Source organism: Pagrus major, chromosome 15 (genome assembly GCF_040436345.1).
Source record: "Pagrus major chromosome 15, Pma_NU_1.0".
Taxonomy (NCBI): Eukaryota; Metazoa; Chordata; class Actinopteri; order Spariformes; family Sparidae; genus Pagrus; species Pagrus major.
Genome location: NC_133229.1, coordinates 22,209,735 through 22,233,912, shown reverse-complemented (window position 1 = coordinate 22,233,912; position 24,178 = coordinate 22,209,735). Strand labels below are relative to the sequence as shown.

Below are 24,178 nucleotides of genomic sequence, written 5' to 3'. Positions count from 1 at the left end.
AAATTAACGCTAAACATTACCGACACAATTGTGGCCAACCAAAGAGCAAACGAAGGAAGTTACAAACAAGAGAACAAGTGGTGCAAATTAATGTCTGAATAAGATTTATTTCCACCATCCTTACCAAAGAGTGAGGTCCTGTGTCTCGCAAGAGCTGCAAGCTTACAAAAGAGGCTGGATGTGAGGAGAAAAGACAAGTGAAGTAATGAGAGGGGAGTGGAAAAAGTAATTATGGGACACAAAATCAGAAGAATGGCAGCAAAGAAGAATGAGGATTCTTTTGTTAAAAAAACTTAAATGAAAGAAAACTGTTATTATGCTAAACATGTCTGAAGAAATTGTCACATAACAATACAATGTGCAAGAGCAGAAGAACACTGAAAGTTTGGCCGGGGGTGGCACATACCTTGCAATCATCTCCTTTTCCTTTTTTGAGGCATGGCTTCTATTACTACCTGAGCTGAGTGAAGTGGACAGGAAATACAGACGGTGGCTCTTCAGATATTGTTCCAAAAGAGGAAGGATAACCTGTTGAACAGAGTAGAGGTTACTTGTTTTTCATGTGTTATTGTCAGTTTTCAGTTTTATATTTATGCGTCTTGACTTGTAGAACTTGCTTTCATCTTTATTTATATTTACTTACATATTTTTGACTGTTTGTTTTGCACCAATATACCAAGGTAATGAATGCATTCCCTTTGAATTTCTTCTGACCAGCTTCAAAGTGTCATAAACTAAAAAAATATATTTTTCTTGTTTGATGTTGATGAAGGTTCTCAGTCATCTTAGACTTACAATTACCCTGTTTGACAACATTGCATAACTTCTGTGCTCGCTTCTCCCAAAGCTTCATTGAAGCAAGACTCACTGAGAAAAATATTTAATTCAAAGACACGTTTTTTATTTTTGGCTGCATCATAACATCAAATAGCTAATTCTAGAAGTCTTGTTTATCACTTTTTAGTTAGACACATTTTATCATAAATCAGCCGAGTCTTGAGATCATGACCAGAATTTCGAAGAAGTTCTCGGGGTCTGAGCAGTGCCTTCCCGTTAAACATGAGTTTGTAATGATGGAGCCAACAATGACCTGAGGGGGGAAAGAGGTTAAACATTTTGCACTTGATTAGCTCTTCCTAAGAAGGAACTGCAATTACCAAACAGACAAACGGACAGCCGCACAGAGACATGCGTGGTTGTGTGAGTATGTGGTTGAGTGGGATGTGTGGGCTTTAGAGATCTGTGGCTTGACTGTTCATGGTCTTGGCTGACTGGTTCTGACTCAGGGGTTCCCATCAATGAAAAATAAACCCTTTTCATTCGCTGTCTCCTTGGAGGCAGAACTGTGTGGGAAGCTTTAATCAATCCTGATGGCAATCGACACACCCACATGGATATTCAAAATGGTTAAATAAATTACACAGCCACAAAGGGTTTTACTTAGGGGGGTTGCCCTTGGCAACCATCTAACAAAACTAATTAGATGACGTAAATGAAAAAAAAAAACGAAAAAAAAAAAAAAATGGTAAAGGAGAGGAAAGAAAATGGCATTGGAAAAAATGAAATTGGAAGGAGGCGAAAGCAATGTTAGAGATTCCATATCAGACAGTAGATTTCAACTGTAATTACATGCATTGATCAGAGGCAAACCTTGGGAAAAAAATGTATTGGTTGCTGGTGTGGAGCTCTCTCTCCTTTAGACATCTGTCCTCTGGCTTGCATCACCTCTGGAAAGAAAAGTGCAATGAAATACTGAATCCTTTGCAATCAAAGTCTAAATTACGATGACACTAGAAACAGACAAAAAAAGAAAAATATAAAGAATTAAAGTGTTTCTTTTGTCATTCTCAAGTAAGAAAGACAGGGTTATATTCCTCAGACCTGGTGTGAACTATTTTGTGATGATTCAAATTAAACTAACCTGACATAGCCTTGCTGAATGTAGAGTCAAAGGAGTGTCTACATTCATTTTATTAATGAGTGTTCATTTTATTATTTATAAAATGACCACTCACAGCCCAGTGATGTTGAAAACTTTACAGTATCAGGTACATAGTATACTCATATCTTTGATCTTTCATTTTTTGCATTTAATTTTATCTCCAGGATTTATTCTTTGTCTTTACATTCTTGAACACTATAATGTTACCCAGCTCCAGCATGTGCTCTTGGGCATCCTCAGTGTGAGACAGCAGCCGCTGAAGGAAAGTGTATCCAAAGCAGTTTGCTACGGCTGGAAAGTCCATCTCGACTGTCTTTCGATCCCTGTGGAGAGAGTGAAATCAAACAGGGCTAATGAAACACTGCTGCTTGAAAAGACAGAGTTCTAAACTTAAATACTATATAGTCTGGACTATGTGTTTTACTTTCATAATTTGATTGCAAGCATAAGTAGGAAGTGGGAAGATAAAGAGGCGATGCAATTGTCTTATTCACCGGCTGTTCTGTAAAGGCAGGGGTCTGATTGCCGTCATGCCTGCTAAACAGAGTTAAGAGAGCAATACCGCTGTGACATGGAAATGGAACAGCTCATTTGGTTCCCACCTCGTACAAACTGTATCGCATTGCCCTTTTGCAATCATAAGCTCATTCTGTACTCACCTCCACACAGTGTAGCCATTGAGCTGAAGGAACTTCAGTATATCCTGGGCCCTCTCTCTGAATTTGGTCTTCTCCTTAGCAGTCAGAGTATCATAGGGTACAAAAATTGAATGGCCACCCCCTCCTGAGAACAGAAACAGGTTGGATACATTGCAATTTTGTTAGCTGTTCTGTGCTCCCCGAGATGAGAGGAAAGGATTTGAAGAAAAATAACAAAATAGTTGTTGACACCATGGTATGGTACCTTTACTCTGAAGTTCAAATTTCTTCCTCTTAGCCCAGGCGTTATGGTAGTTTTCAGCCAACTGTTCAGCCATGCCCTACAAAAATGAAAAAAGGGGTTATAATCAGTTTTACAGCTGTCTGACAGTATGCTCAAATACTTTATTTGGAACATTGACTCTATGATACTTACCAGTTCGCCATTTGCAAATTAGTTACAGCCAGCTGGCTATCCTTGGCTTAGCTTAGGTTACAGCTAACTACTAGTTAGCTGTGCCAGACTTGCATCACTCTTGGCTAGTAGAAAGCAATTGTTTGCTTTCTACAATTCATCATTTGTTGTTTGCTAAAGTCAACATAATTTTCATATAAATACCTAACATGTAATATATCCACTCAGATAATATTTTGCTGGTGATAAAATTAGTTAGCAATCACACAATGGGTAGCCAACTAGCTGTAACTTGCCATCACTGTATAGATCTGGCATTTGCTGCTTAGGAGCATGCAAGCAAGAAAATTGGGGAAGGTCAAATTTTTTAAGGTTTGTTACACTCCGTTCACACATTGGCAATAAAGCGATTACCATAATACACGTAAATTACTTCACATTCTTACATATTACCCCGTTAAATAATGGTCAACCATAACAGCTCAGACAGTATTCAAATGGACCAGGGGGCGAATCCAGGCCCACTTCTCCAACAAGATATAGAGATATCGTTTTAAGGCAACTTAACTTTTCAAGCAATGAAATTTGTGTCAGTTAGTTGTTTTAGAAGACAATTATGTCTTTGCATTTAGACTGAAAATGCATTAACTTAAGCCAGCTACATGATTGAATAAAAGAAATAATCCTGTTTACATGGAAGAACTTATCATTTGGATGATTAAGATGTGCAACATAAAGTGAAAAACACTTTTTCTTATGCACAGAATAATAGACATGCGTTACCACAACTGCAGATAGTGTTAAAGTAGAACCAAAGTTGTACCTATTTTAAGAATGTATTAATCACTCACACATTGATCCCACGATAAGGTGATGCTGCTCATATCCATAGGTTTGGGGCTGAACATTGATGCTCCTTCAAAAGACAGCTAAAAAAGACAATAAACAGCTGATTACTATTTTCTTTTAGATGTGTAAAATCGAGTAGAGTGAATGAGATTACGTTTGTGGTAAGAGATACATTTGGTGAACTGCATGTGCCCTTTACATACCTGTCCAGACTGAGAGACTCTGCGTGTACAGGTATGCGTGCCAGATGCATCTCCTTCTTTCGTCCTCTCTATGGTCCATCCAAAGGCCAGCATACTCTTAATTGTCTCTTTAATGGCCCAGCGGTATGCCTCCTTCTCCTATAAACTCAGAAATAAAGATAACCACTCATGTAACATTTAAATTAGTAGGTCGTCAAAGGACAGCAGAAGAGCAAAACATGCTCAAGCTATTTTGATAGCTTCAAAAGAAGCGTATTGTCCACTCAATACACCAAAGACCATGAACTGAGGTATTTTAATTTTTTATATTACACACACCACATTTGTTATGCAAGTGCCCCTGGGGTTTGTCAGTACACTGCTTTCTTTACTGAAAAAAAGACTACTCAGTCTACCTTCTCAGCCAGGGCCCTGTAAGGCTTGAGGAGAGGGTGAACCTTGGTGTTCTCACAGAGTTGTTCCCCATGAACCCAGCCATTGGCAAACTATCAAAAAGAACACACAGATTCAGTAAAAATCACACTCAAGTAAAAATATGCAGACAACATATTAGCTCAACCACACTACTGAAAGATGTTCTGACACTGTCAATCAGAAAAAGTATCCTAGGAATGTATTCTTAAGTGGTTCAGTCCTGACCAGGATATCATATATCAGCCCTACTTTGTAAGACTTAACATACCGTTCAGATTTGAGGAATAATTACACTGATATTACCTTGTCCAGAGACCACTTCTCATGAGTATGCTCTGCATACTTGTTCACTACAAACTCCAGTCTCTCTGGCACTGACACACTAGTGCAGGGAAAGAAATAATACATAATTTAGCTCTGGTAAACAACAGCACATTGTATTAATGGAAAGAGCATGAAAAAAAAATGTTCATATCGACTCCTGTTTGAATATAATTGTTTGTACCAAACTCAATTCTGCCAACCGAATTACAGCTTACACCTCTTATGAGGAGAAAAGGTCATCTTCAGGATATCCAGAATCAACATTTTCTATTTTTTGTCCAAAATCTATACAGTAAATATCCCTGCTCAGTATCTTACTTCAACGTATCGACAGGCTGCGGGTCAAAGTGTCCTTCTGTGTCCATGGAGGCTTTTTTGTCTGCATTGGACAGGCAGCTTGAGTCTATGTGGTCAGGAGGCACGGCCTTGGCCACTGCAGCCAGGCACTGGATGCAGAGCTTAAATAACTGAGGCTCATAAGGCTGTAGAGTTTGAAACATAGTGTGGGAGGCAGAAAAGCATGGGAAATGATAAGACAGGGTCAGGGGCAGCTGGGCAATAAAATGAGACAAATAATACCAGATTCAAGATTCAAGTCTTTGTGCAAAAAAACAAAACAGCATTTCCCTGAGCTGTGTAGTGCAGAAAATAGATACAAGTAGTAATAATAAAATAGAATAGAATAGATACCAAAGACAACATTGTTACTACAACAAAATAGGCATTAAAATAATTGTCTCCACTGTCACCACAAAAATAAACAGCAATAAAAAGTAGTCATCACATATTTATACGTACAGTAATCTCTAATAAATCTAGCATACTGTCCAGGTGCAAGGCACCAGCAATGCACTAGTTGATGTGATTTTAAGATTAACATAATAGTAGCTCAGTCCGTAGGGACTTGGCTTGGGAACAAGAGGGTGGACTCGTAGCTAGAGAGTTGCCAGTTCACATCCTGGGTGCTGCCAAGGTGCCCTTGAGCAATGTCTGATATGGAGCAGTCCCCTCGTGCTGATACCTCTTCAACATTAATGCATAGGTTCTGTTTGTACATATTTGTGTATTATGGGCCTGTGTGTTTCCAAAATAAACAAAAAAAAAGGGGGGATTAATACTAGTACTACAAGTACTACAAGTACTTATTATTATTATTATCATTATTATTATTATTAATATTATTATGTTTACAGTCTGCATGTGTCTGAACTTTACAAAGATAACACTACTCAGGAGGAAACCAGCTAATTGAATTCAAGTTTTAATTAGATACAAAGACATATCCCTTTTGCAGAAATATTTTCACTCAACAAATTCTCTCCCATGTAAAAACCCTGTTATAAAACCTACTTAAGTAGTCAAGAAATCCAATTTCTCAAACTAAAAATCCAGCTGAGGAACCCTTCCCACAACAAAAGAGACTTTTTTTGTTTACATAATGAATCTGGTTAACGAACACAACACAGCCAACACAAACCCACTAACTTACTGTAACTGGATAGAAAGTATATAATGAAAATGGTTACAAAGTGATGTACTGTACTGGGCCCTGCAATGCAAAAACTGGTGTAAAATTAAGTTTATATAACCAGTTTTTCTTAATATAAAATGTTAATCTCCACCTTCAGTTATTTTTCAGTTGAAACCAATCTAAAGTAAGCACAGTAAATAAAGTATAGTATAAGTATAAGTATAAATGTGACAACTGAAACACTGTGTGCCTAAACTACAGCACATTCACAGGGAGTTGTGCTGTGTAATATTTTTACTGTGCAATAAATTTACACAATGTACAATGCATAATGACTTTAGCTCAGTTTTGAGGCTGTTTGGTGTGTCCCACAAGTGGGACTGGAAAAACCTCATGAACTTAGTTTGATGATTTCATGTTCTGAATCAGTCAGGTAAGTGTCTGTTTGAAATATGCTGGTGCCTGCTTATGGTGCACTGAGAAAAGATTTACTTATTGCTTTATGTCTCACATTTCCAACAACTATGTGAAGGAGTGGGAGGTTTCATACTAGGATATGAACATTTAAGTCTGAATCTCAAGTCAGTTATATCTTCCTGCACTCTGTTTTTTTTTCTTTTTTCTAGAAGTTCACTAAAGGAGAAAATCAAATAAGTGTTTCTCCTGAAAGAGGATGGATAAAAAAAAAGGCAATAAATCAATAGAATTACACAACCAAAATATAAGAACCCTTATTCATTTTCTGCAACTTTTTTAGCTCTTCAAGAAAAATAAAATTTTAATTCTACATCATTTCAATAGGATTTTAAGATAGACACAGGTATTCAATATGGTTTACCTTTGTTGCCAATGCGTTAAACACACCCCAGAACAACTTTCTAGACAGGTGGAGCTCCTCTTCAGAGGCCAAACCCTGGTCACCCTGCCCTCCAGTTAATGAGTAGTACTTCCACCTCTCCTCATAGTGACTGGTCAAGAGCTGGTAGATGAAATATTGATCACAGTCAATAAGATTAATCATTTCATTTGGTGTATTAATATATTTTCCACATATACTGTAAAAAAAAAAATCAAGTTGTGTTTCCACCTTTAGTGGCATCTTGCTGTTCTCTGTGAGATGGGGAACATCGAAGACAAGACGTCGAAGAAGAGGCTGCATCATAGATGGTTGGAGTATACTGAGGACACCGATGAGTGCAGAATTAGTCACATTAGCAGCCACACACCATAAACACACACTCGCACAATAAGTGATGCGATGACTGATTATCATGTCTCCGAAGAATGACACATGAAATTGAGAAGATGCCAAGGGGAAGATGTTGATTAATTTAACATTTAATTGAATTTGGCAAATTATATCTCAATTGGGCAAAACAGGCTTGAAAGTGAATCATTAAATATAATGAGTGGAATTAGGATTGCGCTGATGTGTCTGCCTTTTTTTAACAATTGTTTCTCATTTCTCTTCTTTACATGTGATTTGGTCAAACAGCAAAGAGACAGTGAGTTTAGTGGATATTGAAAGTAAATGGTGCAATAATTCATAAATTAAAAATAGCAAAGGGGAGAGGCAGGTACCAAAAATAACAGTGAACCAAAACATTTTTTATCTATTAACAACTTGCTGAAAATCAATATCCTATCCGCAGAAGTCAGCAACAAATCTTGCCAATAATAACCGAGTGGAGACAGAACAATAACTCTGGTGGATGCTTCATCATACCAGCTAAAACCGTACCTGCACACAGCCAACAAACAATCTTCAATAGTGTCTCTCTGAGCTTTTGTCAAGCTTAGAGCTCTGGAGAGGCTGTAGATTGCCTGGATGAGAGAATCCACCAGCGACGCATGGTCCTCCAAAGCACAGAAGAGAGCTGAACATTTGGTGAGCAGGGGAAGTACAGTTGTACACAAGTATCTGTTGAGGGCCAGGGCCATATCAGTGGATCCTAAGTCGGCCTGTAATGAAAAAGCGAAGAGGAGTGCACTTACACTGAGTCCAAATAACTTAGTGGAACTAAACAGACAATAAGGGACCAGCAAGCAGAAATGTTTCCTCGGATACAAGAGGGATCAAAACAAATGACAATTGAATTATTTTTTAGATTTAGCTGCAGATCACAACAAGCCTATTACAAATGAATGTTAAAAACTGATGTTTACTTTTATTAGGAGTGATGCATACTATAACGTTTCATGCATTGCATTAAGACGACAAACTATTACGTAAGCCAGTGTTGTTCAATCAATCAGGTCATGTTTAACAGGATTCTTCAACAGTCACAGTAATGTTAGGATTTAGTACAGTCAATGCTAGAGTTGGGGGAGAAAGAGAGGGATATTTTTCATTGGGGACAAGGTGCTGCTTGAACTAATACGAAGTCACAGGTCACTCTTACAGTGTTACACTGGATTTGTCAAGCAGGTTAACAGGGCAACTAAATTCAATTATCTCTGCTCACAGTGTCAAGAGAGACAGCTGCCTGAAGGTCAGGAAGAAAGCCCACTTCCAGCAGGTGGAGAAGAAAACTCTGGCTCTCGATGCCATAAACCCTGTCCAAGAACAGAACCATAGCTGCCTTGTGGTCAGGGCAGAACACTGTGGATAGGTCGGGCTCAACCAGCAGACCATCTGGACAAACAAATGAAAAATACATTAGATAAAATGACCAACACTCTGTGTCTATCCCTCTCATCAAACCATTGTCACATAATCATTTTTCAATAGGCAAGCCAGGTTTCTGTATAATGGCTTATTGCAAGTTGGATTTATTGTAGTAATGTAAGATCATTTCACCTTTAGACACTGCAGGGATTTGAAAAGAGATGCTGATGACTCCTTCAAGATCCTGAATGGGGATGAGTGACCTCAGAATGGCTCTGATGCGGATAGCTTCTCCTTTGCCTCCTAGAATCAACTGGATAAAAATTCAGAACAAAACACTGTTATTGGTCAGTCATTTACAACTTAGACTGCTTATACAGTAACAAATACAACTGACAAAGACATACAGTTATAAACATATACTGTATTATATTGTTTCTTACAAGCACACAGATTCTATAAAATATTTAGGACATCATCCTAATATTGAGTGGCAGAAACTGAGCAGGGACTGTTTTGTTGATTTATTTTCTGTTTCTGTTTGTTCCCTGCAAATGTTGTGGTTCTGTTCACACTTTCTTTGAATCTTATTTTCTTTTTAAAGTTTCATTTACTTTTTCATCATCTTTTAATGGTTTCAATGAATTGTGATGATTCCTGTCAACCACATTTTAAATGACTTTGTGTTTGAAAGATGCAACACAAAACGATACCTTGCCTTGTTTGACTTTGCACTTCAAAGCCACTGTCAAAGGACAAAAAGAGGCATCATATAACAGCCAATTTTTATCAGGTGCTTATGCTGACAGTCGCTCAGCATAAGTACCTAATTCTAAGCATCTAATTCACCTCGTTTGATGTTAAAATATTGACAAAGGCGTGAGAGGAAGGGCGAACACTGGAGAAGCAGTAGGGGAAAAAAGCGTGTAGAGCCAGAATATTTTCACATCTAACACAATCAAATCAGAGTTGGTGATTGTAGGAACAGCTGAAATTGAGTTTTATTTAGTTTTCATCGAGTCTGAATGAAATGTTTTACAGTGATGAAATGACTGTTTCTGTAAATGGAGTCTGGTGGAATTGGCAAGAACGACATAGCGGATGTTTCTGGTTTAACAAAAAGGTCCATCTGTTTGAATCCTTTCCTTAATGTTGTCAGACACTTAGAACAACAATCTCAGCCTGTCAGTGGCAAAAACAAGCACTTTTAGTCGACATGACCTTCTGTCAGACATTGAGAGACAAAGGTGCCCACAAGGATTACATTGCAGCCATAATAGCCTGTGTTGCAGCTGCCTGCTGGAGCAATCTACTGGACCAATCCCAAAACGTTTTGTACCAATTAGTCATTTGCAAACCAAAATATGTAGACATAAGCCCCGGGTTTGAAACTAATTTTTTTTCGCTTTAATGAAAATAGTGTATCCAATATTCAACAAATACGTGCTGTATATATAAATACAGTATGGTGCAACCAGAAGTCTCATTGTAGCAGAGTTTAATCTGATGAATACTGGGATCATTGGTATTGAAGAATTTTATGAACAAACAGTCACAGTTAATGTTTCAATTTCATGTTTAAACACAGTATGTGGACAAGGACGTTCTTTGGAAAGGTGAAAGCAACAAACTGACTTTACTTTTGTGTTTAATTCTTTACAAAGCGGTTTGCAGACTTTCACCATTAGGCGTTATTGTTTGAGGCATCAGTGGATATTGATGCGAAATGGTCGCTAAAGGCTGGGGAAACACTTACATGCATCTCTGGAGCACAGCGGCCCAGCAGGTCGATAAGGGCTGAGTAGAAGGTCATGATGGCGTGCCCCATGTGAATGAGGTCATCATCATTGTCCTGGACAACATCTCTGTTACAGGAAACAATCATAATGGTCACAAGTTTGTCATGAGTTTAAAATAATAATTAAGGATGCTGCTAAGAAATGCTCCAAAAAAAGCCTGAGGGAAAATTACTTCATTTCATTCAGTCCCACGCTCACACAGAATTGCTTGGTTTATCAAATAAAAAATATTTTAGGCAAATAGTGTTTGGGTGGGCCCTAGAACATTTTCCAATTACAAATTGGGCCGCGTCTTTCGTAAATTTGGAAATGTCTGTATCAAATATAAGGCTACAGCCAGTAGATGATTAGGGGACATGAAAACAGTTCTGAACAAGCTTACATCCAATACAATGCTTTTTAACATTTGTGTATATTTTGATTGTTTTTGTATACTGAGAAATGTACAAACTACTAAAACTATCGAATTGTTTCCAAACTTGCTATTTATAGTCTTAACGCATAGTTCAAACTAGTACATTAGACAGCTTTCCATGGTTGGCCTTTGTGTAATTACAAAACTACAGAATCAAAGTTATTTTGAATGCAGCATCAAATTGTTGATACCTGATTTAGCTCCTAAGATGTTAAGAGACAAAAATAAAACATCTAATACTGACAGTGTTCTGTTGGACTGGTACTTGATGCAAGGTCCATCCATTGAAGGGTCATCTGAAATCCTGATTGCTTCTTCCATGGCTGCTAGGAGACCATTTCCTCCATCACCACGCAGGGCAGGGCCAAAGCACTCGGGCCGGCGAATCAGCAACCTCAACACCACATAAGCATTCTCCTCTACACTCTCACCTGCAGTCCAGGAGTGTACAGAACATTAAGATTTACCACCAGTGGGCTGGATGAAATTGTAGATTGTGTGCATGGGAGAGCATCTGTTTGTTTCTCTCAGAGATACTCTGAATTTATAGGACAGGAAATTGATAATCAGAATAACACACCAAGGTGATCAATAGAATAATGATACCCAGGTTAATACAGCTCATGGACTGCATAGAAAAGAGGGAACGTCATTTGGCTGAACTGTCAACACGCTCAAGGGCAATTTGATCAGATGCCTTCTGGGTACTGCTACAGAGAAAAAAATCAATAGTGGAAAAAAACGAGCAGTAATTACCTCTATTGCAAATAGCTTACTTAATTGGGAGCATAAAATGATGCAGCCTCTTGTGTCTATTTAACTTTGTTTGCTTACTGTTCTAGCACTGTAGCAAATATCTGAGAAGGGATAAATGCCTTGAACAGGCTTAAAGTCAAAAGTGTACAAAAATAAATGCATGATACAGTTGGTCAAATAATTTAAAATTAAAAAATTAAGGCTGCCAAAAAATAAAGACTTACTCTAAGACAAATTGTCAATAATGTAATTAAGCCAATCAAATTTCTTTAAGCGGACAGTTAAGTTTATGTAACTACGTACATTTTAAATTATATAAACTGACTGAGACATCAGAATAGCAATCGCCTATAGAACTATAGAAAAGACTAGTGTTTTGATATTTTGCCATTTAAGCTACCATATGATTTCCTCTAAGTGTTTATTAGTAGAACTAAAAGGTTACCATTACAGAAGACAGCAAAACGTAGAAAATCCAGGTAACGCTCGCCCTCCACAGGGTTCCAACCAATGTCAGGGTAGCCTTTAGCCACTAGCATAGCACAGCTCTGGAGACCACAGCCAGCAAGGTACTGCACCACCTGAATAGCAGATATATTAGTTTTACAGATATTGGGCTATTGTAGCTACTGTACAAAAAATGGTTGACAGAAAAGAGATTTTTATTGAATCCTAAACACAGAGTGTGCAATCTCTGCCACTAGGGGTCTCTCGATCAAAACAATGAAACAGAAGACATGTGGGATTTGTGTTCTTCTTGGTTAAACAATGAATCAGGCCAAAATGTTTATAGAAAAAGTAATTAATCATTTTTTTTCATGTTACGCAAGTCTTTTTTTGGGTTTGAACATTCTTGGAACCTTTTAGGATAATGTAAATACACATCTTGACAAAATATATAACAAACGTCTAGTCATTTCTTGTACATTTTAATGCAGAAATGTTACATATCATATGTCGAACAATTTGTGTCGTCTTTTGGGTTTTAATTCACTTATTTCCTGTTTTATTTTGTAGGTTCTTTCCTCACGTCTCATGTTTTGCTTTACATGTCTTTGTCTTTTTCACAATTTTTTTTCCTATTCACCTGTGTTTCATTTGATAATTAATCCCCATTTATTTAAGCCTGTGGTTTTTCGACACCAGCGTACATTATTAAAGCGTGCCTTTTGTTTTCCCCTGTCTGTCTTGGTGTTTTGCATTTGCGTCCTCTTTTGCCATACCTAACATTCTGCCTACTTTAGAAACTGAACTGATCACTTTTATGTTGGTTTTGCCCTCTTTTGATTTCAGGTAACTAGTTGCAGTCATGCAAGCAGTTGCTCAATATATTAAGCGTCATGGACACTACAGCTGCTGCTGCATGTCACCTACATCCTGACTAATATTTGTCAAATATGCAGCGTTATTGACACAAATAAAGCTATTCAAATGTGAACAGACTGCTTTCTCCAAGATTTATAGTTAATTACTTAAATTTATAGCATTAGTGCATTTGCACGCTGCATGGGAGGAGGGTGGTGGAGAGTAAACAGAGAGAAAATTATACACACAGAGAGAAAAAGTGCCACCAAACACCTGAGCACAAATAACAGATGAGTGCCAATGCAAAATAATTACTGATGGCAAAGTATGTTGATTACAGAGTACAGCACGTATCTATGTATACATGACATAATGGATACTATTAACAGCAGTACTGCAGAGAAGAGCACAGCAGGCCTCACCTTCTCTAGGTCAGGTTCCCTCAGCGCTAAGGCCAGCTCGTTATTATCCATAACTGAGGCTGCTGCCACATCCAGAGGAGTGGCCCCACGCATGGACGGTGAAGCTAAGGGACAAAGGCATAAAACAATTTGAACACCTTCTCATTAACATCGATTGAGGTTTCTTATCATGAGGACAAGATTCTATCACCTTCACCTTCAGGGGTTTTGAATTCACACCAACAGCAAGTCAAAAGAGAACTATTTTCTCAATTTTCTTTGTGTAAGATAATAAGAGTAAAAGGGTCAGACAAAGTGAACATATATCAGTGTCATTCAATAAAACAGCCCTGCAGTAGACTGTACTATACATTGGAAACTACTTTAAAGAAACTTTCAGTGTTAAATGTTTGAAATTGAATGCCATCCTTGAGACAGCGCTATAAGCTATGGTCTCAAAAAGGCTTGACAAATCAAGTTCTGTAATGTAATGAAGGGTTTTTGTATTGTGATGCATTACAGTACATTTTACAAGAGTTTCTGTTACTTTGCACTACACTGTGTATACATAAAAGTGAGAGAATATGGTTTACCTAGACCAACACTGCTGTTTTCCAGCAGGTAGCTGAGGTGGTCAAACAGGGCGCCCTGATTGTGACGGCTGATGCGGCAAAAATAACACAGGAATCGACAGCAGCTGGCCACCATCTTGGGAAAGGAAATCTCCTATCAAAAGAAAATGAAATCATGGATACAAGAATATGTGAGTAGGCAGATGGTGCAAAATAGCTAACCCTGTGTGTAGGGAGTATGGCCTTATTAATGATGCACATCAGCTAGAACACATTATTTTACCTTGGGCATTTTATAACCATTACCCTTACGGAATACTTCAAGTAACAAATTAATGAAAAGACCTGCATCATTGATTACACACATTTTGTCCATATTATCACTATGAATTTTAATTTATCCATCACCTTTGATTCCCCTTCTCCTAGAACATTGACCATCACCTCCATCACGGTCTCATGCATCCCCAATGCCCTCATTAGGTTGGGGTGCTGGTAGAAAACCTTGTTATTCATGATGTCTCTGTACATTAAACAGTGCAAATTAGAAAAGTGGATGTATGATGACTTTTCATACTACAGATGATATATTGATGCCTATGTGTTAGAAATTATCCAATACAAATAGATAAACAAGATCACAATAATCATGAGGTGTCAATAGAAGCAAATCTCCCCCTACCCTAGTTTTCTGATCATCAGCCTCTCCTCTTCTTTCCCCATGCGGACACTAAGGAGGGAGCGGATTTGGCTCAGGGAGGACAGGAGAGCCATGGTGTCCTCTACTGAAGCCTGGCTGATTGTATAGGCTCTGCAGAGAGCTCCAGCCATTTGTCCCCCAAGGCCCTGATACTGGCGGTGCAGCAATGAGAAGATGGCCCGAACCAGTACAGGGTCCTTTATTTCGGTCTCTTGAGCCCAGTGTACCATCGTCTCAGAGATCAGCTGTTTGAGGGACTCTGGTGAAATATGAATTAGAAGTTACCTGCTGTTGCTTCTTCTTTAAACTCCTCTCTTATAGCAACCAAGGTGATGTTTCATATGGTATTAATCCTGAACCAAAAAATGATGCATGATACTATAACAAAGGTAAGTTAATAGGGCATGAAAGAGTGATAAAATGCAATCGCTTTGGAGAGCATAGTATCATAAATGTTGAGAGGACAGGCTTTGACAATATAGGTGCACTTACTGGCACTCTGAGGTCTGCTCTCCTCCACTTCTATTGGTTTCTTCTTCAGTCCGATGACTCTCACCACTAGACTGAGAAGTCGACTTTTCAGAGACATCTCAGCATCCTCTTCATCCTCTGTGTCACTGTCCAATTCAATTCCTGCACAACACCAAAAAAGATGAGATTTCCAAAGTGGCAATTATGGTTAGTGCCTGCTTAAAGCTTTTTTAAAGGTTTCCTGGCTCAGTGAAGATTATTAATGAATCATTCAAAGATAAACACGGCTCCAACCACAATGTGTGCTGAGGAGATGATGGAAGTCTTGAAGAAGCTGTTGGATTTCCATTGGACATGGACAGGTCAGGTCATCCTCTTTGAAGTTCAGCAGCATGTTGATCTACAGACAGGTCATAGATCACACAAGAGTACAGACACATTTCGAAGAAAAGCCACAGTCATATTATGAACCATGCATTTATTTATGTATTTTAGAGTGCACAGCAGGAATATAGCAGAAACCGCATCTCTTAATCTTCCTAGCTTCCAGTGTCTCCCACAGAAAGGCCGTGTACCTGTGGCTGTGGGGGGCAAAGCGACGGTATTTGGTGACCTGAGAATGATCCACAAAAATCGACTATCTTTTTCAGGATTGCTTTTAAAATTTGCCTACAAAGTATTTTCCACCTTACCGCACACACACTGGCTTGCCTCACCTTTCTGTTTCTCTCTCCCAATTTGTGACTGCTCAATTGACTTTCTTTGTCAGCAGTATGTTTTATAAAGTCACCCAAAAAACACAACTCCCATTTGGGATATTTTTAACCCCTGATTTCCTTTTCACAACAGCAGCTGAGCCACATGGAAGCTTATGGTAAATTATGTAGCATATTGAAACCATGGAAACCAATGTGGTACCGAATGATAGTGCCACAATCGGGTGCACTTACAAGTTGGTACGAATTAACAGCATAGGTAGGCCAACATTAAATAGGAGAGGTTGCCTCACAATCAGTGCGATTACAGGACGGACGTAGATGTAGATTGAGAGCAGAATGTCAACCAGTTACGAGATAGCAGATGGAGTAGTTCTCTCAGATGGATAAAAAAATAAAAGTAAAAAACTTCAAAAAATTCTGCCATTCGTGCACCTGGTTAGCCCACTCAAGTAAAGTTTACGTGTGGGAAACACTGTAATATTAGCAACTGCTTATAAGAATATAACACCATAATTTAAACTCAGCCCATTCAACCTGCTCCTGTGGAGGTGAGCGGAACTCCTTCGTTTTGCGGGCAGTAAGAGCGGCTGACATGTTGAGTGCTTGCATGACTTGGTTGTAGCGAAAGCGTTGGTTCTCCTGCAGCTGATGCACAAAGCTGTCAGAGAAGGCTGCCACAGCTTCGACCCTGTGGCGCATCTGACAATCACACAGGTAAGACAGCAGATGGCAGAGCTGGAGAGAAAAATGTTTTAAAATCTTATTTAATGATTAATTTTAAAGAAAATTACAAACATCAAAGAAATCTGATGGGTTTTTTTACCTCAAGTTTGACTGCTTCTGGAAGCTTCATTTGAAGAAGTGCTTGTTTCGGGGTGTCATCTCCTTCTTTGTTGCCTCCTTTCCATTCTTTTTCATCATCACTAGTTTCCTCTTCTGGGGTTTCAGGATCCGTACAGAAGACTCTCGGCTCTATCAGGCTCAGAACTTTTCCGAGATCCTCATCCCTAAATACCCCCATAACCAGCAGGGTGTAGAACAGCCTAATTAGAGGAACCAGCAGCAGCTCAATGCTGCCTCCTACAGGATCTCTCACACCCTGACTCACAGCCCATACTCCAGTTGTCAGCATCTCCACAGTCAGGTTCTTCAATATGTCCAGAGGGATTTCTGGGCTGTCAGTGCTGGCTGTTTCAACTGCACAGTCTCCTTCTATCCCATCACTCCTGACAAAACAAGGAGATGAGAAATGCATCCGTGGTTTAAGGGATGTGCTAAGACTAGTGCTGGGAATACCATTGCCCCCATTTACATCATTAGAAGGGCTGGGAAAAAGGGTAATTTCTCTGGTCTGATCAGTCATAGGCACGATGTATTCGTGGTTCATCTTCAGACATGCAGTGGCATGGCTGCTGAGGTGAACCTAAAAAACAAGAATATTCATTTTTTTACTCCTCAAATACCAATGTTTCCACATCCTGGTGTTGATTAATGTTACCTAAAAAAAACATGAACTCCAACAGGCAATCACCTTAATAAGCAGCTGGTAAAATGCAGAGCGGAGTGGGCCAGGGAGGTGGGGATTCTGAATGGCATGAAGGAGCTGGGACTGGTCTACGTGACTGCAAAGGGCATGGCAAACTCTGGTGTTTCCAAGGGCACATAAAGAGCAGTAGAGGAGGAGAGTGCGGTGATGAAAAGTCAAGAGGTCATCAAGTTCCGACAGCTCCAAAATGTCAACACACCTAGTCGTGTGTAATCAAAAAGAAAAGACAATTTCAGCGCTGTTGCTTGGTCAAGATCAAATTAAAAAAGGTCAGAATGATGTTATACACAAAACAATGTGCAATGCCTTGTGCTTGCAGATCATAGAGGAGCAGGAAACATGTGGTAGAAAGCAGTGTTATTAACAACACTTGCATCAATTCCTGTGCACTTAAATCTGCAAGCCCATGTCCAAAAACATATATTTATTCCAGCTCATTAACCTGTTTTCATCAGGGATCTGAAGGGTCATGACTAGCAAGGGCTCAGAGCACTGGACTCTCCATCCATGGCGCTCATCTGGCCGATCCACTGTCACCTTTAATGCACAGTCTGGTACTCTGGTCCACGAAAACTCACTGAGATACTGGACTTGAAACCTTGGAGGACACTGAGGAGTGGCATTCCTTCTTTGGCTGCGAAGCAAGCCTGCTGACAGTGGCATCACATTCTGGAAGGAGAGGAAAACATATGCAGGAAACAACATTACAGATTTATTATCTCATCCAGCAGAAACTTCTCAACACTGAATGGCTCGCTAACTTTCCAAGCTGCAACCTAATTAATTACTGATCCAATTCGTCAACAACAATTTTTCCAAAGTTCTAAATTATATCATGCTGACAAGCAGACAAGTATGAAAAACCGAAGGTTCTTCTAATGTCTTTGACGGGATTAATTATAAGTTCCTCTACCTTTATGTTTCCCACTTCAAACTGAAACATGTTGCTGGTTGTAGGCTTCACAAAAACAGCAGGAAACAGCTTTGTACTGGCTTCCACCTGATAAGTGGTGGGAGAAAGAAAAATTATTCTCCCAAGCATAGCATACACAACTCAATGAGGCTTGATGTATAGTATATTAAATTAAAATTCATATAAATGCATTACTTTTAACAAAAAATACAGAATAGAGAAGAAAAAATACAGATTAGCATGAACAAATCATGAATAAATTCCTGTGTGACTTACTTGGCAGAAGTTGGCCATCTCCACTCCACTGGAGGTGAAGGTGAGCAGCCCAGTGGCTGTGTCGATTAAGCAGCCAATTTCTAGCCCTGAACTTCTCCGGCTCTGAGACAGGCCTGTTGCCTCTCCAGCACACACCATGTAACAGTTGCACCGCTTCACACTGTGAAAAAGGATAGGGATATATTTAATTGTCTGATAATTTGTCATGAGAACTGAAAGATGCACAAGTGATTTTAAGAGACAATAGAATCATTTTCACAAGTATAGTTATGAGTGCAGTAAATAGAATTTTATAACAAGGTCTGCAATTATGGTGTCAGATAAATTATCATTACCAGAATCAACAAAATATTGTACTGCATTTAGTATTTAAAAGTCATGCATACGAACATTTTAACTGTCTTGGTGTATACTGACCTTTCCTGAACTTTGCCACTTTCATCTCCGAGGGTGACAGTCACAGTGTGAACGTTGTCTGTGTCAAAAGTCATGTCATGTTGATGAAAGTCAGTGGTCACCCAGCCTACCCACACATTGAACGGCTCCTGGCCTGGAAGAACCCTCACTGAGTAATGATACTGAAACACAGAGGTCAGATGGTGTTACCGTTTGGTATTTGCATTTCCACATTTTTTATTATGGCTGATAATTGCATCAACCAGCAAAGAGCTGAGGCATTAGCCATGTGCATAAGCCCTGCAGTGCAATTTGTTTAAATTTATTTCACCCTGAGGCAGCATAGTGTCCAAATATATTATGTCTTTTCTGTTATTATTTAAAAAATGTAGACATACCAGTAAAAAATATTTGGTTTTCCTATTAGTGTTGTTTTTTTATGTTCTGTGGTTATCTCTTAATGAAATGATGAGAAAATAAGAGCCTTACTCTGGAGCCCTGGATAAGGTGGTTATCTTTGTCAACTACGACATCTTCTAGAAGTCTTGCAGATGAGTTGCTGCTAACAAGACCTGGTTTAGTCCTCTTCAGCATGAACCTTTAAGAATAGAAATACACTTTAATTTGTACATAGCTCAATCAACTCATCAGATTGTTTGAGACTGTGGTGAGACAGCAAGCTGGTTTACTTTAACATCTTTATTTCTTCCATTTTCGATCATTTCATTTTGAAAATCTTCATGCTTCATGCTCTTGTCATTTTAGACCAATACTGGCAGACAAATATTGAGAAAGTAGTTTCTAAATAACTGGTACATGATTTTCCAACTTAAATAGTCATTGATGACCCAAATGTTCACACTTTTGTGTTTACACTTTTATATTCCAAATGATATGCATTTCATGACATATTATCCCAAATTTTTTTTTTCTAATACATACCGTTGTTTCAGTCTTGATGTTTTGTCTGAACTATGATCCTTGTGGTTGAGCTCATCTCTTGAGCCACCAAAGCTGTGGGCTGACTTCCTCAGCACTTCAAAGTCAGAGTCCACCTCCTCCTGCTCCTTCCTTCCTAAAAGGACAATGGGAATTAATTACATCAGGGCCCTGGGGAGCTTAAGCAGAACAACTCAACAAGGTCGCAATGGTAGAATGTAAGTAATCTGGATAGTGGGTAACTGCAAAGAACACCTATCAAGATTTCACATACTAATTATTTCACTCAGTATTTATCTTGTAACAGCTCAGTAATTTTTCAGTCCTTATTGTGGTACTTTGTTAGTCATCTTGAGTTCTGTGTTGCTAACATACATACTGTGTATGAAATGATATAATGAAGTATCATCCAAACCTGGAGACAGAGAGTTGGAGGCCACTGGCAGCACACCCCCCACAGGGCTAGTGAGGATGGCAGCACATTGGATGGGCATGCTGAGCCGGAAAAAGCACATGTCGCTGCCTCCACCGTGGTGTGCAAACACCCGCTGAGAGACCCTCAGGCTGGATATTGAATCCGTTGCGCCGCAGACTCTCGTGACCTTGAATAAGATTTGAACAAGGTTCTCAGGTTTGGTGTTGTCAATTAACCTACTGCTACAAGCAACCCTGGGTCCCACAGAGGCCTGTAACGAAATCAGTACAAAGTACTGCACCATACTACATGCCTGAAAATACATATATCATATCATGTCAAAGTTACCAGGTATAATAAAGCCTACAGATGGCTAAACTAACCTGTAAGTTGTGATCATCTGGCATTATGGAGGTAAACTGAGGCTGTCTCCAACTCATCCACAGGGCTGGGTCTCTGGCCATGTTTACAGCAAATGGTTGATAGCCCTCCTGCAGGCCACACACAGTGAAGTACTGAAGAGAGTCCACTTGGCAGCCCAAGTTCAGCCTCCCCACCTGATTCATCCCAACACTGACCACAGGCAACAGGCCTGAGAAATATTGGGAAAAGTCGGATAGTATATAGGTTGGATTTTTTTAATTAAGGGATTGTAATGCCAAATTAAAATCCAATGTATTGATATATCATTGTTCAGTTTAGTAGTTAGTCCTCAATTCTATGTAATAAAAAGCATTCAGACCGTCTTTGATATCAAAGTCTTTGGCAGCCAGCTCTGATCCTCTGTCATTAAACAGCACCTCTCCATTGAGCGTGACCATCATGGTGCGTTCAGCCATGTCCACCAAGCAACCCACCACATCGCCTCTCTGCCACGGACATCCCAGGGGCTCGACGCCCTGATGGTACCACTGAGCCTGAACGCAACAGGAAGAAGAAGAGGAGTTAGAAAGAAAAAAGAGACAAGTGTGAAGCCTCACATAAGAACAGGGAATGAAGTAAAGGAACCAACACTGCTTACAGGATCATCAGACTCATTGCTCATTGTCTATGTTCTTTACATAGTGGCAAGTATAACAATGCTTCTCTGTGTTTGATTGCACCCATTGTTTATCAGCACGACACATCTTAATTACAGCTTTGCTGTGATTGTGAACAGCCGTGTTGTTGGTTAAGCACCAAGTTGAATTCAGATGGTATTGCCTTGATACGTGACTTACATAATCTGTTGAACTTTTAAATGCTGAAATTTTATTTCTCTCATAAGATTTGTTATTTTACAGATAAGTATAAAGCCACATTTATGTCTCTGTGTGATCTAAAAAAAACATCCTCCAGATCACACAGCCGAAAACACATTGACTTGTTATTTCATGGAGTTATATCGTAATTCTGAGCACTGTAAGAGTAAATCAAGAAATGTCTAAGAACTGCAAGAACTTGAAGCCCCTTTTCAACACAGATGAGTTTTATTATCAAAAAGAAAAAAATCCACATTACAGCTTCAAAAAATTCACACATTGAGGCTTATTGCTGTTTAATAAAAATGATACATTAACACCTCTTTAAGACTTCTCAAAGTTGTATATCTCACCTCAAATCCATCAAAGACATATGCCTGTTCATCTGAGCCAAGGTCTTTATCAGGGGTACAGCCTGGTCGGGCCCAGCCCACTCTCATACTTCCTGCTGTCACTACTTCAAATTCAAAGTACCACTTCCCCCGGATTACAGCATATGACCTGTCTGGTCTGAACACTCTGCACTTCTCAGCAGGGAAGAGACATGGATTTGATAATGTGGCTGTAAACCGAGGAAGCATAACAAATATTGTCATGTGCCAAAATATGATTTGCATTCAAATGTGTATCGGTGTATCAACACTGACCATTTTTGAAGTAATGTAAATATTCAGTAACATGATGCAACTTATATAGTTTAGTAGAGAAGAAACAGAGCCTTATCTTAATTGAATTTACATTAGGCTGGTTACAATAAATAGAAGTGTAATAAACTAAACTATAATTGATATGATTTGAGACATACTCCGATCCTGGCTGAGGGGCTCCAGGCTATAACCGTAGGCCAGCAGGGTACAGACAGCCTCTCTGACACTTTCCCTGCCCACTCTCCTAGTCCTTTCATCAAGAAGGCCGTAGGGCACGAGGTATGGGCTCCGCTTCGCTTTCACATCCTAAAAATACAGAAGCAAAGAGCAAAAATGAGGAATTGTATCTGTAAGAAAGCAATATCAATGCTAGTGCTGCCAGAGCATGTTGTTACAAAGTGCATTTCATGTTGTGACTGAAAGACAATGTATAGAAAATACTTTTTCATATACTCTATTAATACTTTCTGAAAACAATTAAAAAGTTTGAATAAGGCTACATACAATACTATGACTGATAGGATTAGGATTATTTGTTTAAATTAGAGCAGCAATGAACAGTCGATTTATAGATTAGCTATTAAATGAACCACCAACTATTTTGATAATTGATTAATTGTTTTCAGTCAATCTTTTTTTTTTTATTGTCCAAATTCGTAATTGTGAATATTTTCTGTTCTTGTTTAGTCCTCTATGACAGTCAAGTGAATATCTTTGGGTTGTGGGCAAAACAAGACATTTGAAACTTGGCCTTTGGAAACAGTTTTCGGCAATTTCTGACATTTTATGCCAAACTTGCATCCCTAGTTCACAAGCACTTCCTCCTCAGTAATGCCTGACCAATGCACTTATCCAGAACAGAGCATAAACCTGTTGGCCTCCATGAGTCCATCCCTGCTTGATCCGCTCTCTAGCCCAAACATTGTGATCATTTTCTGCCAGCAAGTTCACCACTTCCTGGTGGGCGGTGGTTAGAAAAACGTGGCTCAGGTCTACTGGGGCAGGTCTGTAACCACTGGGCTGCTCATACCTGAGAAAGAAAATAAAAAAGGGAATAAGGCATATCAAGTGCAGGGGCTCCAAACAAAATGCAATTAAACATAATAATCAACATGTACATACTTAGTGGCAAGTATCATGTATTTGACTCTCTCCTCAGCATGGTCATCAGTCAAACCAATGTGGAAACCAAGGGCAAGGAGAGTTCTCGAGAGGAAAAACATTTGCTAATCTTAATAACATGATGACAGACACTAATTATTTGTAATTTATTTGTATCATGTTCAACAAATGAATCAAAAGTAATCAAGTATAATATTCTATCTGTCTATTGTACTATTGCTCACCGGAGGGTGTCCTGAGCCATCTGAAGATTCTGGTTCCTCTCCTGCTCTGACAGCTTGGAGAACTCAACCAGACAGGGATCATGCTTCTTCACTTCATCTCTGGCCTGTTTGACAAAAGCTGATATTTTTTATGCTGCAAGTAAAACTGAAGCGAGCTGGAACAGACAAGTTTCAAGTCAAGCTTTAGATGATACTATTCTCCGACATACTATGTGACAAGGGGATATAACAACTATTCTTTATCCAATTTATTCAATGTCATTGAATTATTAATGCGGTTTCTCTTTTCTTACAGGTCCATACGTCCATCCAAGATCAATCTTGTCCATTGCCCAGACTTCATGGATATTCTCAGCCATTTTTTCTCGGATATCCTCAAGTTGTGGGGGCAATACTACCTATGATGGTAATACAAGTAGGGTAAACGTACTAACACTACATTGGTATGGTATCTTTC

General features: G+C 39.1%; 1 protein-coding gene across 1 annotated transcript in view; it reads right to left on the bottom strand.

Annotated features, from left to right (window-relative positions):
- ryr2b (ryanodine receptor 2b (cardiac)) overlaps positions 1–24,178 on the bottom strand; it is a 67,455-nt gene that overhangs the window by 28,495 nt on the left and 14,782 nt on the right. The window contains exons 21-63 of the mRNA XM_073481742.1: positions 24,015–24,119; positions 23,722–23,825; positions 23,498–23,581; positions 23,246–23,405; positions 22,534–22,681; positions 22,082–22,290; positions 21,230–21,404; positions 20,871–21,079; positions 20,488–20,674; positions 20,076–20,208; positions 19,623–19,731; positions 19,155–19,315; positions 18,738–18,897; positions 18,462–18,548; positions 17,991–18,217; positions 17,534–17,747; positions 16,826–17,425; positions 16,537–16,737; positions 15,578–15,683; positions 15,305–15,445; positions 14,795–15,071; positions 14,521–14,635; positions 14,134–14,266; positions 13,562–13,665; positions 12,280–12,415; positions 11,323–11,509; positions 10,621–10,729; positions 9,057–9,177; positions 8,722–8,891; positions 7,998–8,218; positions 7,344–7,434; positions 7,095–7,235; positions 5,104–5,267; positions 4,765–4,843; positions 4,443–4,532; positions 4,048–4,185; positions 3,847–3,924; positions 2,846–2,921; positions 2,602–2,725; positions 2,150–2,265; positions 1,651–1,727; positions 407–528; positions 125–174 (exon numbers count right to left, since the gene is read on the bottom strand). Coding sequence (XP_073337843.1) covers positions 125–174; positions 407–528; positions 1,651–1,727; positions 2,150–2,265; positions 2,602–2,725; positions 2,846–2,921; positions 3,847–3,924; positions 4,048–4,185; positions 4,443–4,532; positions 4,765–4,843; positions 5,104–5,267; positions 7,095–7,235; positions 7,344–7,434; positions 7,998–8,218; positions 8,722–8,891; positions 9,057–9,177; positions 10,621–10,729; positions 11,323–11,509; positions 12,280–12,415; positions 13,562–13,665; positions 14,134–14,266; positions 14,521–14,635; positions 14,795–15,071; positions 15,305–15,445; positions 15,578–15,683; positions 16,537–16,737; positions 16,826–17,425; positions 17,534–17,747; positions 17,991–18,217; positions 18,462–18,548; positions 18,738–18,897; positions 19,155–19,315; positions 19,623–19,731; positions 20,076–20,208; positions 20,488–20,674; positions 20,871–21,079; positions 21,230–21,404; positions 22,082–22,290; positions 22,534–22,681; positions 23,246–23,405; positions 23,498–23,581; positions 23,722–23,825; positions 24,015–24,119 — 6,439 coding nt within the window. The remainder of the gene's footprint in view (positions 1–124; positions 175–406; positions 529–1,650; positions 1,728–2,149; positions 2,266–2,601; positions 2,726–2,845; positions 2,922–3,846; positions 3,925–4,047; positions 4,186–4,442; positions 4,533–4,764; positions 4,844–5,103; positions 5,268–7,094; positions 7,236–7,343; positions 7,435–7,997; positions 8,219–8,721; positions 8,892–9,056; positions 9,178–10,620; positions 10,730–11,322; positions 11,510–12,279; positions 12,416–13,561; positions 13,666–14,133; positions 14,267–14,520; positions 14,636–14,794; positions 15,072–15,304; positions 15,446–15,577; positions 15,684–16,536; positions 16,738–16,825; positions 17,426–17,533; positions 17,748–17,990; positions 18,218–18,461; positions 18,549–18,737; positions 18,898–19,154; positions 19,316–19,622; positions 19,732–20,075; positions 20,209–20,487; positions 20,675–20,870; positions 21,080–21,229; positions 21,405–22,081; positions 22,291–22,533; positions 22,682–23,245; positions 23,406–23,497; positions 23,582–23,721; positions 23,826–24,014; positions 24,120–24,178) is intronic.